Raw genomic sequence first — 25,555 nt, forward strand, 5'->3', positions numbered from 1 at the left:
TAGCTACATACTATCTCTGCTCACTTCAAAGAAATAAAAAGCCGTTAAGTTTCTGCTAACTGTCTAATTGGCAAGGGATTGTTCAGAATGCAGGTCTGGATATCTGCAGAGTTTCTCTGACTGCAAACAACTGCTTAAATATGTACACATTGCTTTTTTCTTCTACAAGTCCTGAGGAAAGCAGTTGATCTTTTAAGAGGCGCACTAATACTTGAGCAGGTTTCTTCATGCGACCATGACAAAAACGTTGTCTCAGTTCACAGTGAAAGCATTCACAGTTCATAATTCACAGTTTAGGTTAAATCAAACATACATAAATCTTAGGAACTGTTATCCATTAGCTAAATTTTCAATGTCTAATGAAGATGTAATAAGTGTTCAGAAACAATGGTAATTAACCAAAGTTGGTCTCTTTTTCTTGCAGCAGTATCCTCTTTCCTCCCTTCTCCTCTACAGAGTTTCCTGGTCATCCCAGTGGAAATTAGTCATGCTTCTCCATTCTCCAGTGACAGACACCAGCTTTCAAAGAAATGAACCTCCTTTCTATTTAAGTGATCCTCCTTTCTGTGTTTTAAGGCTTTTGTGGACCAGGTTTCAGTGTGCAGAGAAGGTAAGAAAGAGCTATTACCTTGCCCTAAATTGTTGCTAAAATCCAAAGGGATAGCTAGTAATACACAGACCTCTGTGCATTATATCCCTGCGGGATACATCGTAAGATGAGGCTGACTCTTCTCAAGATGATATCAGGAAATACAGCTGTGTCTAAGAACATGAAATTTGCCTAAATAATTAGAAGTCTTAGGTTTTAATATGAGGCCACTTAAGTATTCTCCTGGTTGAGAACACTTTCAGAAATGGGATATAAACTAAAAGAATTATAACCTGCAGTTAGGGATTATTCACTGTTCTATGTCTGTTCAGTGTTTCATGAAAAGGACTAAGGTGTTACAGAAAATAAATCAGAAGAAAAAGGAATGATGTAATGGAAATTGTGCTTTTGGTGTAACATTACCCAGTGCACTGGAATATTTCTGACAGTTGTTTTTATCTGGATTATCATTTATAATGTACTGAACCAGAGCATAAATTTTGGAGTGCATTTTTATGTATAAAAGACACATATATAGTTGTCTCTAAGAGACTGCTAATACCTGTTAATAAACACTCCATGCTTTATAGGGCCTTTTTTAAGGATCAGCCAGCAGGATTCAATAACAATTGTGTGAAATGTCAACATTCAACATCAGTGCTATTTAAAACAGCATTAGTGCAAACTTCAGCCTTAAGGTTATGTTTTTACAAAATGTGGGAAACAGTTTATTAAGGCACCTTTTAATCTGCTTTCTTAAGATTCACTAAAGATGCAAATCAGTCTTTTAAAGGAAACGCAGCATTCAATTGTAGATTAATCCCATGAATGTGCAGATTGAGTTTACATACAAGTTGCAAACTAAGATCAATTAATATGTTGTATGTAGCCATATTTCCATACTTTCTAATGATAATTTGTGGATTGCCTTATTTTGGGAATCAAAGGGCTGCATTCTTACAAGAATGTGTAAATTGATATGCAGAATGTGACAAGTTTATTTCCATTCACTGCAAATAAAATTGCTGCTCCTTCCCTTGTTTGGAAAGGATTAATTGGCTAAATGACGATGCAACAGTTTTACCAATTAAGATATATCCATCTTGACTGAAAAAGCCTGTCTTATTAGCAAGGTTAATAAACACTGACTCATGCTTTAGCTTTTCTCCCTGTTATTACATAAGAAATGAGCATTAACACTTAATCAAATGAGATGTGCATTTTAAAAATGAAGAAAATTTTCATGTTTTTATATGGAAATGATCCATGAGCTTAAATGCTCAGTAACTGGGTTATTAATCTCACTTACTGTTCCATGATGAGAGAAAACCCATCAAGGTCTTTAAAATGTAAATTAATTATATTTTGTAAGAAGGCTGGGAGAAAAACAGCAGTGTGTGTCTGATGTAAAGAAGTGGGTGAAATTATATTTTCATCTCAGAAGAATAGTCTCGTGAACCCCAAACTAAAGAAACCTTGTTACCTCTGGATTTGTAACACAAGGTTCAGTTATTCATAGCTCTAACTGAATTTTTATCTTGTGATCTGGGCATTTATTTGGTCTCTCTCCTGCACAGGTTTTCTTGTGTCTAATAAGAGCTATGCTCACATTGCATCCTTTGCCTTATGGAAACACTGTGAAGACTTCTCTCCAGCTGTTTAACCATGGAGGATATTAACTTCTGCTGAGACCTCTCCTGCTCTTTCAGTTTGGTTGGAAATAGCCAGCAGGTTTAGAATTTGTCAGGTGAGACATACATAAACAGTGTTATTTCCTTAGAAAGCTGGATAAAGGTAAATAATAAGGACTTCTCTGTGTACTGTTGTGGGTAAATTTCTTTGTAAGTGTAATTGTCAAGTGCTGCTCTGCAATCAGTAAGCACATAAGTTAGATGGTTCCTGTAGAGACACCAAACAGGTGATGTCTGAGGGCTTCTATGACCTCTGAAAACCAGAGGTGTCACGGATGTATCTAAATTTTGCATAGAAGTTATTTTAAGGCAGAATTGGCTTAATTTTTTTTTCTCCTCTGTTTTCTGCTTCTCCTGCTGTCAGACTGCACACTGAGTACCAACACTGGTTGCTTGAAATAAAACTTCTTCGAGCGATTGCAGCTAGCAGTATACAGTGATAAGATAGCCTTCTCAAAATCTTTGGGGTTTTCTTTGCTGAAATTTAAAAAGCATTCAGAGAGGAACTTTAAAGGAGTCAGTAGTGTCTACAGCTGTTTGACCTGGTGGCACAGGAATCAGCTCTTCTAGCCTGAGCAGCCTCTCCAACCTCCTCCAGCGATGCTGGCTGCCAAAGGATGGTCAGTGGTAACTGCTTTGATGTAGGGCGCTGGAGAACCATTAGAAATGCAGTGCTACAGTCACATCCAGTTCTTCTCTGGGCCTTGTGGTACAGGGTGCTGTCAGTAGCAGGGTCTCAGTGTGTGGTCAGAAGAGGCCTCTTGTCTTTTCCAGGAATGGAGTCCCATTCATACCGCTCCCAGAGGCTGAAGGACTTGGTCAAAACTATCTTGTGATTCATCATTTCTATGGACATCTCAAGTAACATGTGTCGTTTCTATAAAGCTGGAATTCGTCAGGAGTCTCCCAAAAATCCTGCTATACTGCGCCATCCTTTCATTGTCTGTGTTGTTCTGTGTCCTCTAAGAAAACTGAATTCATCAAAACCAAAACCAGTGTAATGTCTTGGCGATATCTTCAATCACAAAAAAGATCCAGAAATCACACAATTTGGCCAAAAAAAGCCAGACACATCTGATAGGGCAACCTTGTGCCACTTAACACCTGCAGAAGCTAATTGGTTGTGAGGGACTTCCCAGATTATGTCTGTCCCACAGCAGGGACTTGAAAATTAAATCAAGCTGCTTCTGAAAAACTCCAGGTGATTTCAGAACACCTGCAGGAAGTATTTTTCCAGAGCACTGGTACATCAAAATAACATCTTCTGATGAGCTGCTCACTTGTGCCAGGCACTGTTTAGTTACAGCACATTCATGTTTTACCGTCCAAAGGTTAAGCTGCATTTAAGTGAGGGCTCTCCAAGGTGAAGAGCAGTAGCAAGTCCTTCTGTCTTTAAAGAAATAAAATTTCCAGGACCCAATCCTACTGTTAGTTGAGCACATTTTTAAAGGGTTACAGTTTTTCCTGCTGTTAGAAGGCCTTTCTAACTACTTCAGTCTGGTTCTGTGAGTTTTTAATTGCACAAGGGACTGAGTTAACTGATTATTTTTAATCAGTTGATTTTGTCTGGCTTCAGAATTCTGAACCAAATTACACTTCCATCACCAGCTAATTACTGGTTTATAATCATTTCACAGTGTGGAGTCCCCAGTAATCCAATATGCATTGCCTACAAATCAACAATGCCCTTTGTCACCTCAGGGATATTGGTTGCATGTATTGGCTGAGTTTCAGAGCACCAGATGAAGAAACCAAGGCTTATTTCCCTTGAGTTTGGATTTGCATGATTAGTTCTCTGTATGTTACCCTGAAAATGGACATCAAGTATCAAGAGAGAATTGCTTTCAAACAATTCTCTCTCTGCTTCCCTGCCTCTGAAGCACCTTTCCCTGCAGGCAGCATCGTTTTTCGACAAACTTGCTACTTCTGCTAACACAGTAGGCACAGATGTCCCTGTGTAGGTACTGTCAGCAATCACAGTCAGTCATTTTATATATCGGTACACGAAGGCCACATATGGCTCAGGATGTGAAAAGTGTTGCTGATGAGCAATGTCCACCACCAGAGCTAGTAGCCGAAAAGCTTCTGATTCCCCTTGTAGCTGACAGACCAGGGACTCTCAAATTTTTGAAGTTAAGGTCTTCCTGCTAATAATCCCTTCATGTCAATGTGAGGAGTATTTCCAACCACTGCTGGAACACAGCTTAATTTGTAGTAGCTGTTGGGTAACACTGTAGAAAAACTGAAAAGGAACAAAGCAGCTATGTCTGCTATGATAGTAATACCCACCTTGGCCACACATTTATCCCTTCTGCAGTCACCTCTCCAGCTGCTTGCATGGACTCTTCCTCAATGGATCCTTCCTCCTGGAAAGGGATGGAGATCCTACTGATGAGCTGGCTTTCAAACCTGCCTACCAGAAACACAGTTCTGGGGTCCTATCGCTGTGAGGGTTTCCTGTCCCACAGCCTTCCCTTTTAATCTGCACCGCTAGAAATACTGGAAAACTGGGGCAGTTTCAGTGCCATTCCCAGTGCATCATCCATCATTTTGCTATCAGTCAATTTATTGCAGTCACATTCTTGCCTTGCTAAAAGCAGGTGATATGGAAGCTGTGAGCTTCTATTCATGCTACTGATATAAGCATTCACATGCGCTTTTGCTGAGAGTGGTGACTAAAGCTAAACTGAACAGTTCAAACGCTGGTAGCAGAAAAGGCAGGCTTCAGTACGGACTGGTCACCAACAGCAGCGTGCAGCACCCAAGGAGGCTCACAACACCCACATTTAAATCAACCGTAATTAAAACTAGCATGGACAGCTTTTTTGTGCTGCAGTCATACCTCCCACCTTAGCAGAGACGTGCTTGAAGACTCCTGCATTTTAAAGGGCAACTCTACATCTTAAGAATTGAAAGGTAACAGTGAATAAAAATAACAAGTATACATAATGAGCAATCCTGATTATTCAATTAACCAGCAGGAAAAAAAAAAGGAGTGGAGATTTGAAAGAGCAGCCCTGGGTATCAACGTGAAGCTTCAGCTGATGTAAACTGGTCCAGCCCTCTCTTGAGAACACATAGAATTTTTAATGTGGTGGTGTTTGTACTTCATATTTAGGAGGTGAGGGAAGAAGAGGTCCATATGATTTCAGTGTTACAAATGAGTGTCAAAAGGCAGAACTGCTGGCCCGATCTTCAGCCAGTAGTGCCAAATGCAGACATTTAAAGCTCAAGACAGATTTCCAGATTGTCTGAATTATTTTTAATCAACCTGCATTTCTTTCTCTTTTGCTTCTGGTTTCTGAGCTGCGAGTTATGCTCAAAGTACATTCTCAATTTTTTTATGAAATTATGAAAGCTGGAACCTTAATTTCAAATATATACAATTAAAAACTGTGTTGCTTAATCATCCGCAAAATGATCATTTATAACAGCACCAGATACTGTGAGACTCCAGACTTACTGCTGGTGTCCTAAAACTGGTATTTCTCTCCTGGTATCGGTAAAGGTGAACCATCTTCACCTGAAGACTGATTTAGGGTCTGATCCTGTTTTTATGGGAATAATCAAGCCTCTGAAAAATCACCATGCTTAGGTATATTTGATTGCTTCTGCCTGTCAGTGTTATTTGAAATTACTGGCTGTCATCCTTGATGCTTTCTGGTCCAAAGAAGGCACAGTAAGGGAGTAGCAGAATACCTCTGTAAGAATTAAACTGTAAACAGCGGAGTCCGTGTTAACATTAAAACTACTTTTCTGCCATTTCCTTTGGACACTCAGACACTGTGTTGGTCAGAAGAAATTCTTGGTCACATCTGGATTGGGCGTGATTATTGTGGCTATGTCTGGCCATTGTTGGGTTGATTATCCTGATGCATTATTTAGAAGACTCCATTTATACCAATAGGCAGATAAAACGAAAGTTAGTTTTGCAAAAGTGACATACTGAATTTTATTTAGAAGTTTTGAGTTTTGGCTTTGATCTGCCTTGGCTGAAAACAACACGGATTTTGTCTTGTCACTGACATCAATGGCATTACTATTAGCCCTTTTAAGCTATGATGTTTCTTGCTACATTAAACATTTGCCATTGACATAATCCTATATTTAAGGTGATAGATTGGAACTTGGTGCCTGAGAGATCACTTCATCCTGCTAGGCTGGGATTACACATGAGGGGCCTGACAGTAGCCTGCTTTCCTTGGAAAGCCTTTACTTTGTTCTGCTGTTAAATGCTGTTAAACGTTCGCAGTTAAATCCTGTGTGTTTATAATGGCATCAGGTGCTGCTGCGAATCACCGAGGGAGCAGATGGCAAGGAATTCAAGTACCTAACTTCATTTGATGGCCCTGGCAGTGAAGCATCCAAGTATCTTCATAGATTTGAGCCAAAGTGCTGTGCCAGAATGCAAACAAAGGAATCTTTAACCTCAGACATTGCAGCAACTTGCTGATTGTGGACAGTCCTCCTTTCAGTCTCTCAGACCCCACAGGTTGTTTGCGCTTATTGCTCTGGAGTGTGTTAGACTCCCAGAGGGACAGAGTACCATTACTAATTTATACTAATCACTCTAAAAATAACAAAAACGCTGTGGAAAAATATCAGGGAGGAGGCAGTGGAAAAGCACAACTATCCTATCTGCTCTTCCAACCCTGCAAACATACTAGATCACAGCGCAAATCTCCTTTTTAATGAAACACGGCGACATAACTCTGTAAGTACCCTGAAAGATGTCAAAATTTCCCACTCTGTGTACTGATGACATCTCACACAGGAGAAGTAAAGCTGTTCATGTACTTTTGGGAAAGAAGTGATGAATTATTACTGTGATTATGGTTATTATTTAAGTGAGTGTCTGTTCCAGGACTTGGAGATTGATGTACAATTGAATGTCACTGCTAAGGTGGATTTTCTGTATTAGATGAAAAGGTAAGGGGGATAGATAGTGGAAGAAAGTGCTTCCCAAAAGGATGAACTGAGAATAGATAAAGTCCATGAGGGTGGGTCAGTTGAAAAATGTTTTCCCAATGAGTTTCTTCATCAAATCAGAACAATGCAAGTCTGATAAAATGTTGATAAAGAAAACCAAAGGGAGCCATCTGTGATGGAAAGAGGTGCCTGTGTTTAATCACTGGATTTTTTGGCTTTAAGCAAATGTTACTGGATGAGACTGAACACATTGACCATGCAAGAGGTCATGATAGTCTCTCTTATCTTTAAGACAAGTGAATATACTAGTCTGTCTCTGTTAAACTATGCAAATGTGAGGAAGTGATGCTTGCAATCTGATTTCAGACCCCTGAAAGTAAAGAAATCCAGACACAGTGACACAGACTCAAAAATAACTATTTACATCAGCAATTATTTGTTTAACCCGCAGACAGAACTCAGATCAGTTAGAAGTCATTTATATACAGCTCAGCACTGGAAAGCCTTGCATATGTCCAGATTCTTGTTTGGTTTCATAATTTCTGCATTTGCCTATCTCTTATCTTGTTCCCTTTGAGTATTTGCTGCACTTGCTATGTGTAACAGAAACAGTGTCCGTAACTACCCAACACAAAGCTTTCCGCTGATAGCAATGGAATAATACCTTCTTGGAAGCAGGAGCACTCTTGGAAGGCCTATTTACAGGTAATATACCTGAGGCAAATTCTTACACTGACAACAGTAGGACAAACCTGGAGTTTCATGGAGAAGACTCCAATAATGTTTTAATTTTACCACTCAATGTAATATTGGAGTTAATGATTCTTGTCTTCACCCATGGTAGCCAGATCTCAGGAAGTTACTTGGCTGTAATGGACTGTCCTTCAGCTGGAAAGATTCCTGGTCACTTGTAAAACACTTGAACCACTGAATGCTTTAAGGAGTGCTGCCTTTTACAAATATTCCCCAGAAGAGTCATTTACAAATACTTTCTTCCTGTGACTGATATGTAACATGACAGTTTTGCATTTTCTTACATTATACTAGACAATGCCAGGGAGATATTTTCTTTCTTGTAAAAGTCTTTCTCTCTTTTCTCATTGCATAAAGATATGACTATGCTTCTGATTTTCTTCAGCAAGAAGGCCTGACTGTTTTTCAGACCCGTATGGTCAAGGTAACCTGTTTCAAACTGTTTATTTGGGGACTTAACTGTTGGAGGAATTCTTAGCATCTTTTCTTTGATGAGATTATCAGCAGCAGTCCAACTCTAAACACATCAGTAATCATTATTAACGGAAGTACCCATATCATCATCTTATTCACATCTCCAGATAAGTTCACACTGCAGAAAACAGATACTAATTTATGTAAAATCTGCAGCTGTAGACTTGAACAGATATCTCAATGTCTGTTAGCAATCTCGGATTGGAGATATTCTGATTTAGATCCTGATTCTGATTTAGAGCAGCCTTCAAATGCTGAAAGAATTCCCATGGAACTGTATTAGTTTCTGTCTAATCCTGTTAGCTGCATTCTGTATGGGCAAGATTTTCAAAAAAGGCTGTAGATATTTTGTGTGACCAACATTAGACACCACAAGAGGGTTTGAACTTAGCGACTCCATGTGATTGTAACGTGTCTCCAGCCAGGCACACAGAATTTCTAGAATTTAGGATTTGGCTTGAGTGATTTCATTAAAAGGCAGCAATTCATATCAGAAAACTATTTGACAAAAAGCTAACTGTCTCTGAGATATGTATCTAATGCATTTTGAAATCTTTTGACTTAATGTACTTTAGTTTGTCTGCAGCTACTTGAGTAATGTAAGAGGGAACATCTTGTTTCCTTTGGAATGGAGATACTATTTGTGAAATAGCCTTTCCAGGAGTGAGTCATTGATGAAAGGAGGAAGTTCATTTAATATGCTCCCATGAAAACTGCAAAGAGAAAATGGAGTTTTCAGTTTGCCTGAAAGAAAACTGTTGACAAAGTCTGGCAGCATTAAATACGGGATCTTCAGCGGTCACATGAAATAAGCTTTTTCCTTTTGTACTGATATTGACGGCACTCAAAGCAAAACATGATATCTGGATTGTTCAAGGTTTAGTACCTCAAACTGCTGAGCCAAACTCAATCCTTGCTAGAAACAAGGACAGGATGAAGTATTTGATCCAGTCACAGGTGATTAACTCTGAGGCAGCGCCATCTCCACAGTAGTAGGGGACCTGGCAGTAGAGAGTGCACAGATTGCAAGTCCAGGGAGTGGGGCATCAGCTGCCCACCCAGAACAGTTCTTTCCTGAGCACGCCCAGGCTGTGGTGTTGCTGTGAGTCTGAGGTGGAGCCAGACACCGCTTCTGCTTGTGCACATCAGATGTGCCTCTGGACTGCAGGCACCGGAAGGACCTCCTGTGAGGCACCTTTTGCCCCAGCGAACTCTGACCACAAGTCCTACATGCCCGTGCTGGAACGTAGTGCTGCTGTGAGAACACATGAAACCTGTGGGCCACGTTCAGCCTTGGAATTCAGTTCCACTGAATGCAGTTGGTAGTTGCCTGATCAACTGAAAGTCCAGTTGGGATTGGCTGACTTCAACTAATAATTGTCATGATAGGTTTATTTTAATTATAGTCAAGGTCAGAGGCTTCATCTAGGACCCTTCTAATTACACATGAACCCTTACCAGACCCTTCTTATTAGAGCCTTCATTTTATAGATTATAAATCTAAAGTCATTAAACTATTGCTTCAGAAAAAAGACTGTCTCAGTTCTTAACTGTTGAGTCCTGATTGACTCACTAGAGGTTCCATTCAGCAGAATGTAACATTTTATCTTTCCTTCTAGGCCTTTTCAGCATGTTCTGCCAGATTCAGGCCTGCCCCCCGGTGGATGTATTTTCTGCACTTTGATCGCCAAAAATTTTCTATAAGAAAAAGCATTACTGAAAAACAACCAAAATCACACAGTACGACTGGAAAAGCTGAACAGTTTTCAAGGAGATAATTGAGTCTAGTTGGCCTTTGCTCTGCTCCTCTGATCAAAAGATTTTGTGGTAACAAACATATTAGAAATAAATGCAGGAACTGGAAAGAAAAGAGATTTTTTTAGCTATCAGCTAATTTCCAGGAAGAAAACAGATCCAAAAGAGCTTGGACAAAGAGAAAGAACAGGGCTACTATTGTGTTTCCAGTTTGAAATCAATCATGACTTTATTGGCCGTGGTGTTCAGGAGAAGAACATTTCCTCAGTAAACAGAATCTTTGTCTTTTTCATGCTCACTCTGTTGTGAATGGTACATCCCATCTCACTACATTTTATTGGTAAATGGGGCAGGACAGGCTTTTGTTACCACTATTAGCCTACAGGCTACATTGGGACACTCTCACCCTGCCCTCGGTGAAGAAGCATCCCAGATGACACTCTGTTTTAAACAAATGGAACGTTTTAGCCTTTTGCAAAAGAGCCTACCCAAAAAAGAATTATACAGGACTCGATTTCTGTCTATAATTTCTCTTGCTGCCACAGTGGATGTCATGAAAAAGACAGTGGAGCAGTTCTGCTGGTGGACATCTTCAAGTAGACCTGGTTTGGCATCTGGCCCCCCCAGCCACTGTAAATGGGAGGGTGAGGAAGAGGGGTGTACAGCTGTGAGGGTAGCTGCCCTCACAGCACAGCCACTACACTGGGCTGAATGGTTCAGTGCGGTGGACTTACCCCTTGCCTTACTCCCATCTTCCAGCCTCCCAGCAACGTGTAATGGAAAGCACCAAGCTGTGATCACATCCTGTAGAGGGATAAGGGGACTTCGCACCCCACCCTATTTCTCTGTGACATGGGAACATAAGAATGGCCATAGGGGTTCAGACGAAGACTTATCCCGGTATCCATAAGCAACCGTTTAGGGAAGAGTAATGACAATTACTTAAAATACTCCCCCAAAACTCTCCCAGTCTCCAACTGTTCTCATCTCAGGGATTTCCTGAGCCTGATGTGCTAAAACTCAACAAACCCCTTCTCTCAGCACCTGTCCAGTCTCCTCTGGAATCCACACAATTTTTTTCCATTCCAGTTTCCTTTGGTGAGAAGCTCTACAGTTCTGTTACCCATGGCATAAAGAACCTTCTCTCATATTTTCCCCAAAGATTCACAATTTCTCTTTTATGTGGGAGAGAATGATAAGAACATTCCTGCCTTGGAGTTTTTTCTGATTCTTCTCTCTCTCTTTTTTTCTTTTTTTTAAATTTTAAAACATTATGCTTTTGCACCTAGTCTTTCCCAGGAGATATATTTTTGACTACTGATTGGCTGCAAAGTAGCATGTATCATCTCAGTTGTTTACACATAAATTCAATGCTAATGGCAACCTTAAGCTTACATTCTAATGATTGGTTTTCTTGCAGGGAAACAGAAGTTCTAACTGATCTCAATAAGGAAAAGGCTAAAAGCAAAATCTCCCTTCAACCTTTTAATTAGAACCATGACAGACATAATGGAGGAGAAAAGGTTTTAATTTGTTTTTCTTTATAAGATATAAACCCTCAGTTTTACAGGAATTCTCATGAGTGGAAGAGATGATACTTTTATTTATAGATAGATAGATAGATAGATAGATAGATAGATAGATAGATAAAGTAATCAACCTTTCTCTTTTCTGTATCAACAGGCTTTTCCATAGGCAACTAATGGAATGTATTGCACTGAAAATACCCTCTGTTTAAGGGAAAAAATGCTGACTACTTCGATAATATGAGAAATTTTACCTCCACTAGATCTTTCCTTTGTATACGGTGACAGAAGCAATTCATCAGAAATGACAGCTGCTCTCCAGCCAGGTGAAAAACTGGTATCTTAGTAGTTGTGCCAAAAAAAGGGGCTATAGTGAACAAAGCTAGTTCCAAGACTCAAAACTGAGGACACCAAGACCAAGGGATATAAAGTCCTTTCTCCTGTGGTTCCTCTGTAACACAGTGTACTATAACACAGAAATACAAATTCTTATTTTCTGGACAGCAGGTAGCTCATTTCTTACTGATTTTTTCCCAATCTCAAGCCCTTTCAGAGTCTACTAAAACATACAGTAGGAGAGCACTGTACAAAAAGTAAGGAGTACAAAAATCAGTATAGCCCTTCTGCTAATAACGTTCCCTGCTTGGGTTAAGGAAATTGTCTCTGCCTGTGACGGTGTCCCTCCTTCCTTCCCACTTGTGAGAAACTACAGACGCTTGTGCTTTCTCTCTGCAGGGGGAGAATTTCATCTCTCATTGACAAATACTTCCTCAGAAAAAAGCATTCTGTTCCTTAAATTTCCTGTGTATTAAATTTGACCTCGTAAAGGATGGTTATAAATGAAGGTAGTGAGCCTGAAGTTTTAGAAACTTAGTGGCAGAAGCTAGCTAATTTTTCCAGATAAATGTGTTTTTCAAGTGCAAGTACATAGTGAAAACATAAGAATTTGATGTCCAGAGCTCCAAGTGGTTGCACTGAAATGCCACTTCCTAAACACCTGTTTGTAAGCATTTAATATGCAACAATTGAATTTACCCTGAGAATGAACAGTACTTGCCATTGGAAACGAAACTCGTAAAAGAACAAGATTATATCAACTGCTACCTTTTTCATAAAGCAAAAAATATGATTTTCATTTGGAAGTTGTATGTATTGGGTTTTTTTAAACCTTCGAAGTCTAAGCACAAGAGCAGTAAACAATGACTCCAGTTAGCACAAGCCCAGATGTAGCACTGACTTCCCTGGTTCGATAACACTCTCTCTCCTGCTTTCTGAACAAGACTAGGGCCACAAATACACTGCAAACATTGGCTTGGAAAACAGAGACGGGCTAGGATTCCTCATTGTATTACCAGCCCAGTTGATGAACTTCTCTACCCCAGTTTCCACTCTTGGAAATATGCTTCAATAGCATTAGTGTTATGTATGTTGAACTGCAGGTCAAACGATCATCTGCTCTGTATTAACTTGGCTCCACTAAATGTAATGGAGCCAAATTAGTTTGCAACAGCCAATGATGTGTTTCTAGTCACTCTGATATTCCTCAGTGCTAAGCATTTGCTTACTTTTCTATGCACTTCTCTTTTTATCCATAATGAAGGACGTCTACCCTCGAGTGCCAATCTCAATAATACCACTTATGCCCTTACATACCACTTAGGCACTTTTATCACTTACCACAGTGGGTACCACACACCACTTCTCGGTGACAGAAGAAGTCATTGGGAAGACTTTTCTCTAGGACATAGCTTAGAGAACCTCCCATATCAGCAGGGATACCTGCACCTGCACACAAAAGTGAAGCAGGAAAGGCTTGGAAAATCTGGGCTATTTAGCAAGGCCCTTGCTGTTGTATTGCTGTCAGTGACTGAGCTGAGTAATGTGCTCAGCATCAGGTGGGATGCTCACAGGTTAATGCAGCGCTGTAGATGGTGTCTCTGCTGTTGTCACCAACAAAATGTCTATGTAAATCTTAGCTGGATTCAGGACCGCTAACACTTAAACAGATGCCAGGATCTCAGTCCTGGCCAGCAGAGGCCACTAAGAGATTGTAGGAAGTGCTGTTGTACACAGCCTGGAGGCCTCATTCAGCATACTCACTGCTGGAGCATCTGGGATATGGAGTAGGACTTTCACTAAAAAGAAGGAATCTTCTGCGAATTTTCAAACTTTCCAAGATTTTAAAAATAATCTTGGCATGAATATTGCTTTTGCCACTGGTCTGCACTCTGGGCTGGTACTTGCCAGCAATGAGCTGGAGCAGGTGCAGAGGGAAAACTCTATAAAAAGAGACCCATGGTACTCTTCTACTTGTGCACAGAGCTAGGGAGGACTTTGTAACTACACCGTGCAGTTTGGTACAGTTAGCCAAAGACAGACTGTCAGTATCCTTGTGTTTAATGGTCAAGCTGAGAGGTCACCTATCATCCCTTTTGGATGGGCAGTAGTAAAAGCTCAGGTGTAGCCCATGGGGCGCAGCTGCCTGTGTCACAGGGATGCTGCCAAGTGTCTGCGGTGGGCTTTGAATCTGCTGAGTTTACTGTAATCTCATGTTCCTCTTGATGGGGATTTTATGTTTTTGAGCAGCAGTGTTAGTTTATTCCAAAGTTGTCCTCTTTCCTTAAGTTTTTCTCAGTCCCTTTGGGTTTTATAAAACCCACCTAATACCATCATGTCTTTCCCCAGTCCAAACAATTCGTTGTTCTGTGCCTAACCTCATTCAGTTTTAGGGTACACATTGCTGCAAAGGGAGAAGCATTGGGTAAAGGAAGCCAATTTTGGCTTAGTAACCTATTTCCACAATACTGTGCAATTTCTTTCAGTCTTGAGCTGGTTTGTGTGCTGCAGCGGCTCATGACGAGCTAGGAAAAGTCATCTGAAAATTCACCTAGTACATGTCTTCAAGTGCAACACTCTGGCACAGAGCAGTTCTGCCTGTTCACGGGGGTTTCAGGACACTATTGGATTCAGTGCTGATTCTGCTGTGAACAGACTTTTCAGTGACCTTTCTGGAGCTTTGAAGACAGCACTTCCCCAAATTCAGATCTTCATTTTAGAGCATCAGCTCTTTGCTGAAAGTATACACTCAAAACAGGTGGTAGGAGCTCTTCAGAGGGAGCTCTTCAGTCAGGCTGTATGTATTTTCCTTTCTCAAAGAAAAAGCTAAGCACGCTAAGCAGAAACTCAACAGGAGCTGGGAGGCATAGCCTCGCAGAGAGGCAAGATGCTGTCATTGCTCCTTGGCAATAACTTGGCTCAAGGAAAGCGGCTTCTGACTGACTGAATTTCCAGCCCTGTGCCAGCCTGGCTGTGCCATTGCAAACTGGGCCTGTGCTGTCTTGGGCAGCCCATGCTCCAAGTGGGAGACGGCAGACAGGTGTTCCCGTGTCAGGATCCATTACGATGAAGGGATGCCTGAGCAGGCAAAAATGCAAACAGCATTCCTCAGTTTCACGTGCATTGCTCCTCTCGTTACTCTGTAGGCCTGAATCTGATCTGTGTCCCACGCTGTGTCAAATACAGACCGCAGACATGAAGAGGGCTCAGGCAAATCTGTACTTTAAATGGACTTTATTAAAATTTACTTTTATGAAAGGTGTAGTTATGAATGATCCCTGCAGCAGAAAGAAAGGAGCAGAAAGTGTCAGTTTTTAGCTCCCTCCTTTCCTTCTGGGGAGAGAAAATGTAGCAGATGATGTATTCATTACTTCTTCAAAGCCTGAGTATGAGAAACTAGCTTCAGGGGGATGTGTTATTAGGTAAAGCAGGTACAGTTTATAAAAAAAACCAAACCTTTGTTTTGTGACACCTCAAACAGAAAGTGTCGGGTAAGTAAGATTTAGCCCTCCAAGAAACTTAACCAAGTTTTTCCTTCCTGGTTTCACCGTTGATGGGGAGGTACCAGCTGGGACAGCAGTTCTGTAGTTCATAAATTCTCTTCCTCCACTGCTTGACACTTCTAATGTGTTTCACATAGGTTGAACACTCAAATTCCTTAAAGAGGAGGTTTCTGTGAGCTCAGTGAAGTCCTTTAAGCACTTAAAATACAGCAAGAGGTAAATCGTACAGATTACAGACTAGGCTATAAATTATTAGTAAGCTTGTTCTGGAACTTCATCATGCACTTGAAAGGCAATTTTTACACCCTAATGTGTGTCAGTAGCCTTTACCAGCATGTGCTTTCACTCAGCAGAGAAGAAAAGGATTTAAAAGGATGTGGAGACATTTTTTTTTCCTGGGATTTTCTTGCTTGCCTTTCACGAACTGACATAACAAAATCTATAAAATATTTTACCCTCCAAGAAATGTGTTGTGCTATTTTTAGACTGAAGACATTGTATCTTGTGCTCAGAGATCCTGTCACAGACACAATTGTTCAAACAGAAAAATGGAATAAACTCATGTTATAACAATGACAAAATTTAAACCAAACAGATTTAACAGGCTGTGCTTCTGAGATTAAAATGTATAGTACAATAATAGAAGTTATACTCAGCAAAGACTTTTAAAAATAAACTGAATTTCCCCTGTCTCATTGCAGTTCTCCACTGATTCTGTTATATGTGAAATACAGTCTAATTTCAGCAAGATTTGGCTTTTCAGGTGAGAAATTATTTTTCCTCAATCCAGATTATAAATTACCTACCAAACCTGGTCTGCATACTAACAGCTATGACAGGATGCAAAGCCACCCTGTGACAGCATCCAGGGATCTGTCCTAGGCAGATAGGTCATAACTACTCTCAGATAAGCTCTGCTCTAGCTCTGTTTTCTGTAGCCTGCCTTTCTGAAATAAAAGCTGTTGTGTTCAGCAGGTGGCACCAACTGCTCGTGGTCAGTGAGATGACAAAAAGGTGTGCTGATCTGTTTTGTGAGAAAATCTGAATCTCCCAGAGCCAGCAGAGTCTCAGCTTCAACACACGTGTCGTCTCCGGAAGGACTGGAAAATGCTGTCCTCACTGTAAGGGAAGCTTATTTTTTCTCTCTCTCTGCTGCCGTCAATAGATTGCGCTTTGCATTCTTTCACTTTCTCGTGCCTCATCTGTGTAGTTGTATAATTTGTGTATACAAGACACAGCTTTTCTCAGTGCTCTGCTCACCCAGGCGTCCACTGTGATGCGCAGTGTCAGAGCAGTGTGGGGTTTGCTGGCAGGAAGGGCAAGGCTGGGCAAGGGGCACTGGGGCACACCACTCTTTTACGTGCTTCAGTGCACACTCTGCATCCTACTGCACTGCCCTGACACTAATGGCCCCTCAGCAGAAAGAACAAGTGGATGTGTGAAATAAATTGCTGTTACTGGGTTTGTTGTATTGCCAGAAGTACCAGCTGTTCAGCGTCTCTCTTTACTGCCCCTTGTACAAAAGCAGTGAGAAGCCTTGAACGAAGCAGACGCAAGACATGGTACGAGGGGGTGAGCACTGAGAAGCAGAGCCTTTGAAAGCAAGGGTCATGTACTCCCAGCCCGCTTTGCACATACTCCCAACTAAAGCCCTGGTCTTGCAGTCTTCCACATGTGATTGTTTTCCTCAGTAGCTTTACTAGTCCAGGCCAGGTTTATAAAGAATACCCGTTAGTCCTAGACTAGGTATGGTTTAGCTAGTCAGAATCGCACAGCGAGACTTGAGATTGGTACTGTTCTATGCCAATTGAATGATTGCCAAAACAGGACATACATAGTTCTTTTCAAGACCAAATTACACATCTCCAGACAGAATAATATATAAAATCACAGAATCGTTTAAGTTGGAAGGAACCTTACAGACTATCTAGTTCCAAGCCCCCTGCAATGGGCAGGGACACCTCCCACTAGACCAGGTTGCCCAAAGCCCCATCCAGCCTGGCCTTGAACACCTCCAGGGATGGGGCATCCACAGCTTCTCTGGGCAACCTGTTCCAGTGTCTCACCATCCTCATAGTGAGGAATTTCTTCCTGATATCTAATCTCAATCTCCCCTTTTCCAGTTTGCAGCCATTACCCCTCATCCTATCACTACCTGCCCTTGTAAAAATCTTGATGAACGATGTAACACAGGGTCATTTTAGCTGCTCAGACCATATTTAATTTCTGGACAGAAATTAAATTTCTGGACAGAAATTAAATTCTGGAGGAGCCACAGCTTTCCCTGGGGAAATGCACTCCAAACTCAGTGGGAGCGTTTGCTTGAGAACAGGCAGTAGGAGTAGATACAAGGGTTTTGCCCTATGATAGGCAGAGTCTGGATATGTCTTTCCTTGACAGGGTGAACAGTGCATGGACGGAGAGTCTGAACTCAGAGGAAACTAAACAATAATTCCTTGTAAAGTGACGACGAGTGGCAAAAGGGGCAATTGCTTTAATCAGGTCTTGATACAGAAGTAATTCTGCTAATGCAAGGAGTAAGGTTTTTATCCTTACGTAAGTGTTCTCTATTTTGCGTGGATGCACGGAGAAAAAAACATAGTGTACCTCTAGTATTTGCTAGCATTGATGAGGGAATTTCACACCGGTCACAAACCCCAAAGCCACAAGAAAGTTAGAAAGTCATCTTCAGTAAACTCTTTGATATCACATAGGTATGCACTTAAATGGATATTTCAGATTAATTCCTTTGCATGTTCTCTATAGTTAAAAGAAAAAGCGTTGGCAGTGGTTTTTCATAACTCCCCACCTTTAAAGTGGGTTGCCTTAGTTACCATGGCCAGCTTGAGAGACAGCAAATTTAGTACTAATACATTTTCAAAGCCCTGCAGTTTCTGCAAAATCTCTGTGTCATAACCAGCTATAACATATGCTTTCATCATAGTGTTAATAAGCTACAGTGGTGATGTCTAGTCAAGTTAAATCAGAGGTGCAGATTGTCACAAGCCAGAATAGCCTTGGGTCATTACCTTAGTGACTGTCCTGCGTATATTGTGAGAAACAGGTTGTTAAATTTCCCGGTAATTAGAAATAAGATTGGCTTCAAGTGGCTCAGGTATTTGGTGCTTGAAAGCAGTCTGCTGCAGTCAAGATCATACTTTCCCTAATAGGAAATAGATAGGTCTTAAGTTGTCCTCTTGATCGGTGATTCAGTATTTCCTGTGACATTTCAGAAAACCACAGGAAACAATTATTCTTTAAAGGGTAACTACTATCCATCATAAACAGAGTTAACAGAGGTCTCAGCAGCTATTGATTTATCTTGTTCTCATGAGGACAGTATTTGGTTTGAGAACAGCTCTCTGTGCAACCTGTTGTGGTACAAGTAATTTTTCACCTCTACTCTTTTTCTTTTGTTCAGCTTTTAAAATTTTAAGTAGCATGAGCTAAAGTTTAAAGAAATTTTATATTGTTTTTGTAATTGTTTACAGTTCCTAGAACCTCTTTAGATCTAGGAAGGAATTGCCTCTTTACAAGGTAAAGAGCTGTCAGCAAAGGAGCAAGCAGTGCTCAAGAGAGCGTGGCTGTTGCCGAGGGTCCTGGGGGACAGTACGCGTTGGGACATGGAGTTCTGCTTTCCTGGAAGCATCTCCGTCACTGAACAGCAGCTGCGGGCTGCGCTGCAGGACTGAAGGTGCTCTGTTCCTCTGTACAGAGGGAGCTCTCTTGTTATCCTTTAGCCTGAACCTAGGCTTTTGTGATCAGCTGAGTGAAGAATAAGAAAAAAAAAATTTGTAGTTTATTTATGAAATTACCCAGTATGTATTTCACTGCAGCCCCACTGTTTTTCCTACTGAATAAGGTGCCACCTGTTGGTTCTTCTAAACTGCATAGCTCTCTGAGCTAAGTATCTTGAACTCTCTAAGAGTAGTAATTTGAAGGAGCAAAACACTGGATCTACCTTTTATTATAGCTTCTCCTGGTAGCAAAAGCAACATTCTAAGGCTTCAAAGCATTAACAGAGCCTCCCCACCCTCTTTTTTTTCAGAAGCTTCTGTTTTTCTGAAAAGTCTGACTTTGGGGCTGAGATTATCCGTGCAAAGTTTCACCCTGTGGCTGAAATGTCACACTGACAATGTTTTATAAAGCTTTAAATGGCAGTGGGGAAAAATAAACAAGTCAGCCTCAGCCTTTGGTCACTGTTAGAACAAAACCAGGTGTATTTTTGCATGTAAACCTATCTCCTGGTACATGTAGTTGTGCAAGCTAACCATTATGTGTTTTTCAATTTGTGATATCAAGAGGGCAGACAGCTTTTCAGCTGTTAGATCCATCAGTTTCTGGTCTTTCTTCCCAGCTTTACAAACAGAAATGCTCGCTGGGGTCAGACCACTGGTCCACCTGCTCTCGGTGGCGACAGGAGTTGCTGTTTAGGGAGAGAGCATAAGGCCAGACATTTTCTGAAGTCCTTTCCTCTCAACCTCCCCCAGCATCCACAAGTGTTGTACCCAGGGTGTTAGGGAGTACATTTATGGGTGTTGTTGTTTGGGAATTTATCTAATCCCTTTTTGGACATGCAGATACTGTCTGCCTTGCAGCCTCCTCCAAATTTGGAGGTTTGTTTCCAAAAGTACCTGTTCATAGTAGATGTCTCATGCATGAGATTGTCTAATGTGAGGCATTTGGGGCTTGATTTTTTTCAGATGCCTGAACTGATTTCTATCCCAGATCAGTCATGCGCAATGATTAACGTATAAATGAGGATCACTTGTGGTATTGTTTGATTTATCGACTGACCCATAATTAAATACCAATTCCATGGCAAAGCAGAGGCCAAACCTAGCTCTCCCCAGTCACGGTCAGCTTCCTTTTCTTGGAGGTTTGCGTCTGGCTCGTCATTTGTTATCTTGTGCAGCTGATGTCAAAAAGGGGCCACAATAAAAGCTGGCATCATTCACTGATGTTCCAGACTTATCCACTGAACAAAGAGGTTGAACAAACAAAATTTGCCTGATCCACGGAAAACCACAGTGGAAAACACAGTGTAGAACCATACAATTACAGCCTGTCTCTTAAAGCATATACATAAAGGTACTGAATTAATATTGCTGGGAGTAAAAGGATCTCAAAAAGTGCCTTTTGGTTCCCAAACAAAGTTGCATTCCCTAATGCGTAATTCTCAGTATTTCAAAATCTGAACCCCCTACAACATCTCCATCAAAATCAAAAGAGGAGGAGAAAAAAAGTACTCTTATTCTTCCAAGCAGCAAGTGTCCAGAACCAACAGGTAGTTTCTGACTCATATCCTTCTATAATAAGCAGCAAGCAATGACTTTGGGATTTGGTGAGGTCCACTGAAGGAAGTGGACCACAGTGACTGGGGCGATCCAGGACCCTCCCAGGGCTGCCTCCTTTGCAGTGGTGGGTGATCCCACACCTTGCGGCCTGAGGCGCAGCTGCCCTTGGGCAAGGTGGGAGCCACCCCTTTCCAGCAGCGGTTCCTCAGTGTTCCTGCCGTCTGTGCGATGAGTTCCCTCACTCTCACCCATTCCCCTGCTCGGGCGCGGTGACTCTCCCCTCCCCACCTGGCTACCGCTAGCACCACTTGCCGGCTGGCCCCTCGTGGTAGCCGGGCTGGCCGGCGGGGCCGCCTGCCCCCGCGCCGCGCTCGCCGGGGGGCGCCGTGGCGCGGCTTGCCCCGCCGCTGCTCCGCGGCGCGCCCGCTGGGGGGCGCCATAGTGCGGGCGGCCGGACGGGCGGCGCGGGGCGCGCCTCCCCGCCGGGCGGAGGCAGTGGCGGCGGAGCGGGGAGGGCGCACACGGCAGGGGCGACCCCTCGGAGCCGGGGGGGCTCCGGCGAGAATCCATGGATCCCGCCGCCGCCTCCCGCCCCGCCGCCCGGCGGCCGGGCGCCCTGCCGCGGCTGCTGCTCTCGTCCGCGGGGCGGGCGCTGCTGTGGCTCGGTCCCGTCTACCTGGCGGGGTACCTGGGGCTGAGCGGCAGCTGGGTGCTGCTGGGGCTGGCGCTGTGGCTGTGCTGGGGACACAACCGGCGGTGGAAGCGCGACCGGCTGGCTGCCGCCTTCGCGCTGCTGGAGGACGAGCGGGAGGCGGTGTGCCGGGGGCTGGCCGCCCGGCAGCTGCCGGCTTGGGTGAGTGAGGACCGGCGGGCACCTGCCGCGCATCCCCCCGCAGCATCCTCGGAGCCCCCGGGAGCGGGGATGCGGCGGACTGCCGGCGGCGGGCTTGGGTGGCTGGGGAGCGCCCGGCGGGGCGGCGGGGAGCGAGGTGTTCCGTCGTGAGCAGCTGAAGGGGGGAAAAAAAGAGGTGGCAGCGATGCCTTGGACCCAGCAGTAACGTCTCTGGCTTTCAAGTCTTGCTCAGTAAAGTGAGTGCTAAACTGGAAGTTGTTTTAGTCCAGGAAATGTGCGCGATGCTGTAAGCGTGCTTGTCAAATAGACTGCTGTATCCCTGGAGGAATCTTCTTTCAAATATGTGCTGTTGCATTGCAGGTATTTTGGTGTAGAGGATACTTATTTTAGACCTTCTCATCTGAAAAGTTTTCTCCCCGTCTTTTTAGTGTAATCTGAAAAAAAATAATGCATAAACATAATATTCTCAGCCTGCTAAAACCCAAATATGTAACTTTAAAATATGGTATGGAAAGCTAGCCCCTGTTTGTTCTTCACATTTGTTCCTAGCCACTCCAGGGTTTAAAGTAAAGAAACTTGAAAATCTTAACTGCACATTTTATTCTACGGCCTTGGTTATTTGTTGGGTAGCCTTGGTTGGCTAATGGAAAAGGATGATGAGGATTTTTTTTTTTTTTCTTCATCGGCATTTGCTTAGCATTTAAAAACATGTCAGGGACTGGTAGGGAAATGCTTTTCTTGTAAGAAAGAGAATATCAAAGAGCTCTATTTGTAAGGAGCGTTGGAGTGTAATGGAGACATTTATAGTCAGCAAACTGTTTTATATAGCCTACAGCACTTGGCTCTCCTTAGTGCTGGGGGAAATGAAGGCAGGCAGCACTTCATAGAAGCGAGGCCAGGGTCTCCTAGCAGAGCTGGTGCAGCTCCCTGCACATGTTCCCTCCTGCCGGGCACAAAAGTCTGTTTCTGAATGGGGTTTCTGCTTGTTTGTATTGACAGAGTGTTTAAAACAACTCAGAACGTTAATGAGTGTGGTGGTGTCAGCTCTTGCCCTGATGCTGTAAGAATAGTGGTGTGTTTTATCCTCAGGTGCCCTGAATCTTGATAATGAGAAGCTGAGTCTCTTAGTCATCATTGAAAAATCAGAATTGCCCCAAACACACACCCAGTTTCAAAAGTTCTTAGGTTTTGTGTTTGAAAGTGTCAGACTTTGTTAGTGCATGGGCAATGGAAGGGATTATTGATTGCCCTGTACTCGGCATACACAAGGCTGCACTGGGAGCGCTGTGTACCCCAAAGACCGGGGGGGTTTGACAAATAGGGAGACTCCATCAGGGCCTACTGAGATGGTCAGGGGCTGGAGCTCCTGGTGTGTGAGGAGAGGCTGGTGGATCTGGGGCTGTTCAGCCTCCTTCAGAAGGGAAGGATTCAGGGGGATCTCACCTCTGTGTCCCACTGCCTGGCGCTTGCTCACAGAGAAGGTGGAGTCAGATTCACTCCAGAGGCCTCAGTCCTGACTTGTGAATTCTTGGAGCTGCTGCTGGAAGGCATGAAGTAGGACCCAAGGATAAAGGGTCTGCATCACATGCTTTTAGTTTCAGCTTTTAGCTGTATTGCTGCTTCTCGACCTTTCCTTTTCTATGTTGGTAACTTTTCTTCTTCATCACTTGGTGTTTGCTTCCACACCACACTTGTACTTGATATTTTTTGAACTCCTCAGCTTTAATTTTCCTTCTGTCCCCTTCCTTGATTAGATCTTCTACTTCTCCCCTGTGCCAGTCTTGGAAGCTGATTTTCACCCGCTGTCTGTTCAGTTTATTCTCTGTCGTGTCATCGGTTTTTTAATCTTTAATTTTTGCCTTTCAGTGTTCATGAGCCTTCAGCTGAAACAGCTCTAAAAATGTCCCTTGCGTTCTTCTCTCCTGACATGCAGAGGTGGGAGTAGGAATACAATTCAGGCTAGAGGGAACATGGGTTGGATTTACAGTGTTGTAATCCTAGGAAAAGTTCTGGAGGTGTGAAGTGATGGCCGTGTCTTAGGGGGTTGGTAAATAGTTGTCTCCTTGCGTGCCCTGTAGTAAAATGAGGAAGATCCATCCAGTGTAGAATTAAGACCAATCATTGATTGTGCTAGTTGATTAAAAACCGTTCTTCCTAAGAGCGGTGCAGCGGCTCCTTCAAATGTGGCTTGGGCTCCCCTCAGTCATGGTGGTATCAGTTGTTAGGAGACGCATTCGTATTGTAGCCTTTCCTTCAGGGAGGACGCTGGGAGGGTTTCCCTCATCTGCTTAACCATCTGTTTCAGGGAATGTGCAGGGCTATTTTGCAGCACCAGTTTCTTGGCTGAAACCAGCCAGCGAGTTTGGAACAGAGGCATTCCTGTGCTTATGTGGGCAGGCCGTGCTTCCTTGGGAAACCAGGCTGGAAATCTGCTCGCGTAGAGTCGAGTCAGATCTGTGTGTTGGAGAGGTCAGACTTTCTGACTTCAACACGTGCAGCCTTTAGTCTGACTTTTGTAAAACCAGTCAGTGCTCAGAGCAGAGGTAGCTGGGCTTCCACCTGTGTTCCGGCTCCCGGGGCTGGTGGTGACTTCTCCATGTTGCTTTTGCAGCTGTTAGCAGGTTGCAGGTGAGAACATCCAAGTATGCTGGGTTTCTTCCTGATGTTGAATTCCTTTTACCAGGAGAAATTGATATTACTGGGTACGGAACAGTCCTTTTAAAACTTTGCCTGTTAATTCCTTGTTCATGCAAAAGGCTCATTTAGACTTTATTTTTTTTACCCTAGCACAGGGAGTTAAAAAAACCTGTCCCTCAAAAAAAAAAGCCACAACCTACCAAAAAAACCCAACAAAACCCCAAACAAACCAAAAAACCCCTGATGGATAGATTCCTGTGTCGTATTTGAAGAGAATGGCACTGTTGTGTCAGGCATGGCTTTTGCTATTGCTATGATTGTTGGTGTGGCCTGCTCCAGGGCAAGGTGGAGCCATACAGAAACTTATACATTTTCTTTACTTGCTAGTAATTGGCCCTTACCTACTGTTTTTGATCTTCAAAGCTCTTTTCAAATGCTAAGTAATTTTTGCAGCATTCCTAAAATATTGGCAAGAAGTATGCCTGCTTTTGTAGATGAGGAGAACTGATTTTTGATAGTGTGACTTGCCCAAGGCTACAGGATTAAGTCTTATTCTGGGATAGTGTTAACTTTGGCAGCTCTTGGTGGCTGGTTCTGGACTTAGTAGGAAGTGTTTTGGGCTTCTCTTACCTGTGCTGTACTGATGACGAACTTAAGGACAAGACCTTGCTGCCAGGGCCCTCACCAGTAACAAGGGTCAGAAGTCTGTCTGAAGTCCAGAGCACATGGTTAAAATGTATGGAACTGCAGATGTTTTTTTTTCCAAGACATGCTAGGACACAGTAAGTTCTTGGGGTAAGATGTTGGGTCAAGGAGAAAGCTTGGTGGTGTCACTGGGCTAACTCATCTGCTAGTGGGACATGCATGTTATGGGAATACCCTGTGGGTAGGAAAGGCTCTGCTCGGAGCTTATGTTTTACTAGTCAATGGATAATCTAGATGCAACACGTGGGTGCCAAGCTCTGCTTCTTCTGCAGAGCTGCTCACTGAATTCGTACCATTGAGTGCAGCTGACCTTTGACACTGGGAACCCGCTGAAATTTGGTGGCCTTTCATAATAGGCAGAAAGCTGTTTTTTACCAGCAGCATGTAGTCAGAGAATTTCTGTGGCTTTTGCCTCAGTGAGAGCCCTGTTGTGTTCGCCAGGGAGCTGCTGGTGGTCTTTGGTACCTTTGAGCTACAGCAATGCTATTTCTTCCGTCTGTCAAAGGA

General features: G+C 42.9%; 1 protein-coding gene across 2 annotated transcripts in view; it reads left to right on the forward strand.

The window, feature by feature from the left end:
• The first annotated feature begins 16,662 nt into the window (after window positions 1-16,662).
• The window catches only part of ESYT3 (extended synaptotagmin 3), a 37,650-nt gene continuing 28,757 nt past the window's right edge, over window positions 16,663-25,555 (forward strand). The window contains exon 1 of one of the 2 annotated variants that reach the window (XM_063341546.1): window positions 16,663-16,677. Coding sequence is in view for 1 of the 2 variants with exons in the window: in XM_063341545.1 (XP_063197615.1) it covers window positions 21,422-21,706 (285 nt within the window). In the remaining variant the exon portion in view is untranslated. Of the gene's footprint in view, window positions 16,678-21,304; window positions 21,707-25,555 lie in introns of those variants that run through there. The other variant, XM_063341545.1, reaches the window with a different exon arrangement.

The sequence above is a fragment of the Chroicocephalus ridibundus genome, chromosome 7, assembly GCF_963924245.1.
Source record: "Chroicocephalus ridibundus chromosome 7, bChrRid1.1, whole genome shotgun sequence".
Taxonomy (NCBI): domain Eukaryota; kingdom Metazoa; phylum Chordata; class Aves; order Charadriiformes; family Laridae; genus Chroicocephalus; species Chroicocephalus ridibundus.